This window comes from Adiantum capillus-veneris, chromosome 20 (genome assembly GCF_014529385.1).
Source record: "Adiantum capillus-veneris isolate H3 chromosome 20, ASM1452938v2, whole genome shotgun sequence".
Taxonomy (NCBI): domain Eukaryota; kingdom Viridiplantae; phylum Streptophyta; class Polypodiopsida; order Polypodiales; family Pteridaceae; genus Adiantum; species Adiantum capillus-veneris.
Window position 1 is genome coordinate 33,663,222 of NC_140950.1, and position 9,389 is coordinate 33,672,610.

Here is a 9,389-nt window from a genome sequence, read left to right on the forward strand (position 1 = left end):
TACCATGAAAGTGAACATACAAGAGTATGTTTCTAAATGTGTGGTATGCCAAAAGACAATATTTGATAGAGGGAAGAAACTTGGATTGCTTCAACCCTTGCCAATCCCTAATTCACCATGGGAGAGCATATCCATGGATTTTATCTTTGGATTGCCTAAGTCTATCCATGGGAATACGAGAATATGGACGATAGTAGACAGGTTCAGTAAACAAGCTCATTTTATACCTGTCAAAAATACTATCAAAGCCCATCAAATGGCAACCCTCTTCATTTCACAAATTTTCAAGTACCATGGCTTGCCAATGTCCATAGTGTCGGATAGAGATCCTAGAATGACCAGTAATTTCTGGAAGGGTCTCTTTGAGAATTTAGGGACAAGGCTAAACTTCTCTTCGGCCTATCATCCACAAACGGATGGCCAAAGTGAAATAGCTAACCTAACAATTCTCGATCTAATAAAAGCCTATGTAACGGAAGTAGATCAAAGATCCCAATGGGAGAAGTACTTACCCTTAGTGGAGTATGCTTACAATAACACTGTACATACTTCCACGGGAAAAGCACCTTTAGAGGGAATTGAGGGAAGATCAAAAAGTCCCTTGCTACTTAAGATACATGGGAAGATCTTCGCTGTAGATGAGTATAGTGGAGACCTACAAGAATCTTTTCAAAAGATTAAAGATGCTATCTCTATGTCACAACAAAGGCAAAAGGCTGCTGCTGACAAGCACAGAAGAGCCCAAGCCTTTAAAGAAAATGATTGGGTCATATTAAAATTCCACAAGGCTCGATTAAGGCACACGATGGGCAAGAATCCTAGGGGACACCAAAAGTACTATGCTAAACTAGCAAAATGGTACAATGGTCCCTTCCAGATTCTTAGGCCAATCAATGAGATGGCCTATCAACTCAAGTTTCCCAATCATTGGCTCATACACAATGCTTTCCATGTGAGCCTATTAAAGCCTTACAAAGGAGAGCCACCTCAAGAACCAACTACTGAAGACCCACCGGAGATCAAGGACCAAGAGGAGATGTTGCAGCCCGAGTCTATTCTCCGACATGAAGACAAGGTACTAAGAGGCGGTAAGACTATCCGACGATATCTTATTAAGTTTAAGAATTATCCTTTTGAAGATGCTAGATGGATGCAAGGCATACAATTAAAGGATAACCTAAACCTTGTCAATGCTTACAATGCTTCCCAAGAGTAAGCAAATGTACAAAATGTTAAAAATGAACAAAGTTTTTGTCTTATAAGACTCTCTTTTTCTTTATTGTGCACAAAAATGAAGTAGTATGCATGCTTAGATCAAGTTTGCGGAGACGACGTCTCCCAAACACCAAGTCGAGCTTGTAACTCTACTATGGAAGATTGATAGGACTAATGTGCACACATGCTTGCGGCAGCCTCAGGCTCTCAAGCGCCAAATGGACTAGTCATCCATTGTGGAATGATGTCGTAGGGTAACATAGGGATCCTCTACCCGCTAAGAATAGGACTCATGAATATGCTTTATCTTCTCTACACCATAGTCGAGGACGAAAATAATTTCAAGAGAGAGGTAATTTCATAATAATCAATATCTAATTCTCCTAAATTATTTTCTCGTGTTAAACTGATCATTTAATATGGGAAAGTTCCAGGGGAGAAAAAGCTAGAATATTGGTTAAGCTAGCAGACCGGCCACAGTAGGGATCCAAAGGAGGGAAAATAGGGATGCAAAGGGGGGGCCATCTGCAAAAGATCCATGTGCAACAATGGGCTAAAAAGACCCTAAGGTTCAGCCCATTAAGACTTCCAAAATGCTAAGGTTCCAAACTTCAAAGGTTGTGTCCAAAGGTCAACCATCGGGGGAATTGGATGCTTTGTGTGTGTCCCAAAAGTCTTTACAAATCCCTACATAGGAGGGGGCGAGCCTTGCTTGTAGGGGATGAGAGAGAAAGTCACACACACACACACACACACACACACACACACACACAAGCTCCCTTTACACAAAGGGAATGAGGGACACATGTCAGCTCCCTAGGCCAGATGCCCACAAGGTGTACCCAATTCCTATTGAATGGCCTTGGAGGTGGACCAATGAGAATTAGGCTAGAGTAAATCTAGTTTAATTAATTTAAAAACACTTAATAAAAGAACCAATGAGAATTAAGCCCTCTAGAAGACTATTGGACAGTCTCACAAGGGGTCCAATGAGCATTCAACAGCCCAATGGCTTGCCTGATTCCTATTGGCCAGGAGGCAAAGGGGTCCAATGAGAGTTTAGTTGAATTATTAAATTACCTAAAGCTCTCGCAAAAGGGAAAAGGGGGACACTGACTATCACTTATGCTGCTTAATTGTCATTGGCTAGCCCTAGGGAGGTCCAATGAGAGGGTAGCATGAGCAAATAGCAAGAGGGATCGACCAAGAGAGAGAGGGGGCTGATTTTTGCAAGGTATTATCACACACACACAACACAATCTCATGTGTGAAGTAAAGAAGACTCTCTCCCCTTCTCAAGCTTTAATGGAAAGCTTACCACCTACTCCAAGCTTGTGAGAAGGGAGGCCTACACCAACAACTCTTGGCTTTGTGATGCAAATCCAACCAAGATCCAAGCTTCAATGCATGCTCATCTCCTCTACCATGCTAATTACTAAGCTAAGCTAAGATAATATGAGTGATTATGTGAGGAGATGTACATCTTTCTCGTAATAATACTCCTACTTCCTCTCAATCTACTCTCATACCCTGCTAGCTCTCACCATCTTCGAAGGTGTGTGAGGTCTTGGGTCTGAGACCGGGGAGAATTGACGTTGTGTTTGATAAGTGTTTTGCTTAGTGCATGAAGCTTTCATGTTCATTGCACTAGCTAGTCTTGAAGGAACACAAAGAATTGTATTGTACAATGTCTCTCTTGATGGGAGAAACCATAATACAAAGCCTTTTGGAGGGGGGACCGGCTCCATGTAAATCCGGTCCTCAACTGTTGTCAATAGCTTAATTTCTCTCTCTTTTGAAAGTATTTTTCATGCTATTAACTAGGTGTTATGCTTTTTGTTGCTCGCTCCACCCAAGCACTCTTGTAATTCTCATTAGGAATCTATTCTAATGAAATTCCCACTATGTTCATGCTAATTTCCGCTACACACAAGTTTTTAGGCCATTAAATGTTACATATTGTATTCTATGACAAGTTTTGCAACAAAGAACAATACATTTAGAAGATGGGGCCCTTTTACTATTATGAGTTTTGAAATCAATCATCTCTAATTTTATGACTTTTACTTACCCCCAATGTAGATTTTAGTAAGATGATTTGTCATGAAACTATACAACTACTCACATGAGCTCAGGTGATTTAGGATGATCGGCAACACTTTGTACGTACTTCTCTATTCCAACTTACACCAATCTGGTGTCAAACAAGTAGTAAATGTTTTTCTCTTTTATTCCTTGCTTAGTTCATTGGTCACATCCACACATATTCACCGATTCATGTAGTATGTGTATGCTCATCCAGGTGTCAATTCACCGACTTAGGAGGCACCAATCAATCGTGCGAATTTGCCAATTTAGGCAGCACGAGTCCAGATTCGTCGATTTAGGCAACACACTGACAAACAATAGATCCATTAATTTAAACAATATCAAGTGCAAGTTCATCGATTTAGGCAAGACAAGTGCAAATTCATCGATTTAGACATCATGATTTCTTGGTGTCGATTCATCGATATAGGCAACACTGATCACAAAATCATGCTACAGTGGGCAGGTCACCACTACCACTAGCATGATTTTGTTACTCGAGTATATAATGGAACATATTTGGAATTAGATTTGGATTTGGACTATGATGATTCCCTGTCCTGACAGTGTTCATGGAATTGGACTTGAAGTTTATGAGAATTGACAATTGAAAGATGATTGTGACTAATGATATCGCGATCTATCAAGATATACTTATTCTACTATATATAGGACACTAGAATATGCAGTATGTGGATGACGACAAGCATAGGAAAATTTAGTTGTCTAAGTTTATGAAATTTTCTTTTTAGACATGATATTTCTGACAGAGAATGTTAACCGTTGTTTTTTACAAGTATAGTTTGTCGACTCTTACTTAAGGAAATTGAGGACAATTTTTTTCCTAACAGCGAGGTATGTAATGGAAATGGATAATTATGTATTTACTATAGATGACATGTAACAAAAGCTATGGATTATGCGAAGAGATAGCAAGCTTATAGATAATCAATTATTAAAGTGATATTTATGAGCTATGGTCACTTTATGTCAGGGCGGACAGTTTTGTAATCACTTTGAGCATTCAAGAAATCTATAAGTAATTACGTGTAAGAGGAAAATTCTCACTCTTACACAAGGGGAGATTGCACCCACTATTTGTATCTTTCTTCTCCTCTCTCACCTCTTCTCTCTCGTCATGTCGGTGTAGCACTCCACTCAAGGAGGTGCACTTTCACGTGCTCTTCTCTGCCATCTCTTTCTTCCTCTATCTCTCTCAAATTGTGCATTGTTTTCGCTTATGCGTATGTGCACCTCATCAGGTATACAAATCTATTGTTTTATGGCTTGGAGCATGTTATTTTCGGTATTTTGCAAGCTCTCTGTGCTCCCATTTGTTGCAGGAAAACCTTGCAGACCTATTCCACAAAGGCACTACCTTGTGAGAAGTTCAAAGCTTTTTATAAAGCTTTGGGCTTGCTTCCATTTGTGGATTTATCATGTCCTTAGGGCATGGCACTTCCCTATACACTTCATGGCATCTATGGTTTAACTCTTTCATATAGTTTTTTGGAGTTCTCTCACAAACTCTCACAGTCAAAAGCCCGATGCTTTCGTGGTAAGACCGTAAATTTCTCGACAACGCGCGCACAATATTTTGGACTCTTGTACATTTTGATGCCAATAAATGTGATAGCTTACCAGCTTAAGCTGTCTAGCCATTGGTAAGGCTACTAAAGGACTATATTGGTCTTTCATCAAAATATGTATAAGAATCTAAATTAGGAATTATCTTTTTCCAAGATGCTACATGGATAAAGAAAATAATACGAAGTGTCTAAAACACAAAATGCATTGCATAAAATCTAATCATAGATGTAGATGATGATAAACGGACTAAAGACAATAATCATAGAAGGTGTTTAAAATGTAAATGCATTGCATAACATGTAATCATAGACATAGATAATGATATTGTCTCCGTTTGTCTTCTTTCTAAGCTTTTAAAATTCTCCTAAAGTATATGCAATCAAAAGGACACCCATGTGCAATAGATTTGTCTCCCAAGTACCGAATAGGCTTGCAATCTATTGTGGAATGGTATTAGTGCTACAATGTTATCACAAGTTTGTGATAACATTGTATTGTGGAATGGTATTAGTGCTACAATGTTATCACAAGCTTGTGATAGTTTCGTCTTCCAAGCACCGAGTGGAATTTTCATAATACCCTTGAGCACGGGTGACATATTAGTTTTACATATAAGGTAGGGGGGCCAATATTATGGCATGAGCATGAAAAGACAAAGTGATCGCTAAGCCTTGTTTATACGAGAAAGCTTCTTCAAAAAAAATTGCTGGCAATCATTGTATGCAATGGGTGAAACCACCCACTGAAAAACCTTTGTTTTGTTTTCATAATAGAGAGAAAGATTGTATTAACATCTTTAAGAGGCCGAATGTCATAATATCTAATATCTAGCTTTACCCAAATGATTTTCTCATGTTAAACTAATCATTTAATATGGGAAGGAAAACGAAAACAAGAGTTAGAATATAGATATATGTTTTCTAGATGTACAATGAGAGGTGACCATGATGCATGGAGCTCTACTAATAGAGGCTCAAAATCCATGACTATATGGAAAACTATGAAAGCATGGAATGGTGGAATACTATCTAAACTATATAGTTTCATTTTATAACCATTTTATAACCGACCACATTGAGAATTAAGATGTACAAATTAGACAAAGTAAAAGTTTTAAATTGTACCTGCCACTCAAAAATAGTGAACACTTCTTGTCATCAAGAAAACTATTGTCCATGGACACCAACTATTGAGCAACCATTCCATGCTTTCATCAAAGTATGATTGATATGTACTCTTGATAGAGAGGACTTTGAACTAAAGGAGCATTATTGAAAAAAGGGGTTGTGCCACTTTATTTGGCCCCTCCGTCTGAGTGAAGGGCCCGAGTACTCTTTAAAGTAGCCCTTCTATGTTAGCTTACAAGTTAAAAAGATTTAACCTTCATTTTCTTTTTCAAAACCTCAAATGCTAATTTTTCATTGAAATCTTTAAGTAGCGCTTCTAGATTTAGATTATACTAATACGGCCAGCCGTCGGAGGCGGCCTCTCTCTCTCCCCCTCTCTCCCTCTTTCGCATGCAAAGGGGCTTTTTTTAGTTTTGGACTTTAGCCTTCAAGTCGCAGATTGTGACACGTGTAAAGGGCTCCCCCTTCCGCCATATTACGTTAGTAGATAGAATTGTAAGTATAAAAGTTCCACCTTCAAACTAATGATTTGGAAAATGAATGAGCCTTGTATCATAATATAGCTCAAGGATTCAAACTCACTTAAACTACAAGTAAAATCATGTACAAAGTACATTCTCCTTGAATTAGAAGAGGAAAACCTGTGGAGTCCTCTGCACTCCAATGGTATGGAACAAAACCCGCTACTTATTTTTCTGAGTGACCCGTGAAAAAATACATCCTGAACATTAAGATGATCTCTGTTGGTTGGTTAGCAAGTGATTAGCTGGATTAGATTGGATTAGTTGGTGATTAGCTTGTGTATGTAGGGTCAATTTACCCATAATTGAAGCAGCAAAAGTGGATAAAATGCTCAAGACAATGCTATTGATCAAGTGGATCAACAGAGCGCACGCCCCCTGCGCTGACTGAGTGCTTTTGTCTTGCTTCAAAGAAGCTTTTGCTAGCATTAAAGCAGAGAAAATTGGTGCTTGAGATTATAGCACTTGGACACTTGCTTTAGCTAACCTTGACATAACATCAAATTGATGATGATCCAGCAGTGAGCTCGGTTTGTTGCGCGAGAGGTCGAGTAGAAGGCAACGGCTGCACCATGAGATCATCTCCGCTTCCCCGAAAACGCAAAACAGCACTTGACGATAAAGACTTATGCTGAAATCCATACAACTCAAGCACTTGGTTGTCTGCAAAATTGAATGCCCTTTCCATGTGTCTGAAGCATTGCTCTGCATTGTAGTCCCCTTTGTTTGCCTTCTTGCACGGTTTGCATCCGACGAAATGCGTCACAAAGGGCCACCTTTCGTCCCCGATGCCATTGTGGTTCTTTTCCATCATCTCTTCATACTGTTCTACAATGATTTTCCAGTACCCATGCAAATAGAAAGAGTTCTCTAAGTACACTTTCTCTCCCCATTTCTCCCTCTCATTGATGAGCAAGTAGATGAACGCTGACTGATCATCCGCTTCGAAAGGAGGGCGGCCACTCAAGCTCTTCGACAAGAGTTTGCCGGCCTCATTCCGCACCATCCCCTTCGGCCCCATGGGTGCCCATGCATCCAACATGTCCAAAGACCATTGGCAATTTCTGATCAAGAAGCTTCCTGTATTGAGGCCAATCCAATTCTTCTTCTTGTACACCATGTCATTCCATCCATGCAAGACCATGTTATAGTTGTCGTATTTCTCAATGGGGAGCTCGAAGGCCATGTCGGTGAAGACGGCATCGCTATCCATCCACCAGAACCACTCTACCTCAGGGTGAGTCAGCATGAGCTGTCTCAAAAGAGGCAACTTTGCCCAAAAGCCAGACATCTCTGCATCAAGATGAGCCATGTTGTAGAAGATTTCAATGCCATGAAGCCTGCAATAATCCATCTTGTTCTTCATATATTTTAGCAGGAAGTGGTCTCCAGCAGGATTTTCGCATGCTGAGGGCTGCGAGCCAGTAACAAGCATGATCGTAGGCTTCTTGCCGCCGCTGGATTTCAGATTCAAATGGGCACTCCGACGTTGAGAGTCCCAATCAGAGACTTTTGGCCCCAAAGAGTAAGGCTCGGTGGTGGGATTAGCATCTAATTCCTCATAATTAGCATCATAACTAGTGGGCTGAGCTTGTGATAGAATAGATTCCAAAGGCCGGTGTCTCTCCTCGAGGACCTCGGCAAGCACTCGACTCGAAAGCTTCCGCGCGTGCATGCTTTGTATGCGCCCGAACTGATACTTGATCTCTTCTAAATCCTTGGCAGGAGTGCCGAATTTGCCAGCACCCAAGGTGCCTCTCAGCACAAGTATGGTGAGCAAGCCACAAATCATGGTTAGCTTCAGATTTCTGAGAGCTCTCTGAAGCTGTCTGGCTCTTAATGGGGAGATAAAGCGAGAGGGGTTTAGGGAAGAAAGCAAAGCCATGGCTAGCTCAGTTGAGCAGAAGCTATGGTGGAATTGAGGTCTGTAGGAACCAATTTAGTGAGAATGGGAAGTGGGTTTCACTGAATTTGCAGCTATTGTGTGTGTGTGTGTGTGTGTGAGAGAGAGAGAGAGAGAGAGAGAGGTCTGCAGGGACCAAATTTTAGTGAAAATGGGAACGTGTGTGTGTCTGTGTGTGTGTGTGTGTGAGAGAGAGAGAGAGAGAGAGAGAGAGAGACTAATAAGAAGAGTGTATGGGGGTGCCTTCCTGTTGCGCGAAATTACGCGCAATGGAGAGGCATAATTCTGAGGACGGCAAGTGATTTTATACAAAGTACGCAGGCACACGCGCCCTCTCACACACACACACACACAGACAGAGTTTGCTAGCTGCCAGTGCCCACATGAGGACGCAAGCAGAAAGCTGGAAGAGTACTAGAGAATGAAAGAAGCGAGAAGCAAAACCAGCTGGCCGGCGCGTTCTTTGAATTTGTCTGTCTGTGTGTGTGTGTGAGAGTGAGAGAGAGAGAGGAGAGAGAGAATTCCGCGGCTTGCTTTGCCCAATCAAAGTGAGCATACGCGCACATGCCCCCTTGGCTTTGGACCATGACCATGTTCTTCAAAAAGCCCAACGCATCTCTTCTCTGAGTTCTCTATTCCCAGCACATGGCCTGCTGTGTTGGCTCGGTCCTAAATAGCCTCCTCGCTTTTGGACCCCACTTTACATTCGGCCCCATAGGTTGGGTTTACATTATGGCGGCCGAAGAGAGAGGCGATCTTCCAATGGAATACTGTAAGTGCACATTCTCACGCATGGCTGGAGGGGGTAAAGATGCCATCACTCTTTTCGGAGGTTTTTGCCAGCAAAAAAGCCTGTTGCACCTGCGTGCTTGTCTTGTAGCTGCAAAACGAAGCTTGGCATGGCTAACTCTATCGTTTTCTACAGAGTTGGACTAGCAAGGGCAG

General features: G+C 41.3%; 1 protein-coding gene across 1 annotated transcript; it reads right to left on the reverse strand.

Moving 5' to 3' along the window:
- Positions 1-6,580: 6,580 nt before the first annotated feature.
- LOC147432341 (putative xyloglucan 6-xylosyltransferase 1) lies at positions 6,581-9,007 on the reverse strand. Its single transcript, XM_086492322.1, has one exon. It carries the CDS (start codon positions 8,424-8,426, stop codon positions 7,041-7,043), a length of 1,386 nt encoding a protein of 461 aa, XP_086348448.1. The 5' UTR covers positions 8,427-9,007; the 3' UTR covers positions 6,581-7,040.
- Between the last annotated feature and the right edge of the window lie 382 nt (positions 9,008-9,389).

Excerpts from the sequence above, each read along its gene's own strand:
- LOC147432341 (XM_086492322.1), bottom strand. The coding sequence starts at position 8,426 with ATGGCTTTGCTTTCTTCCCTAAACCCCTCTCGCTTTATCTCCCCATTA.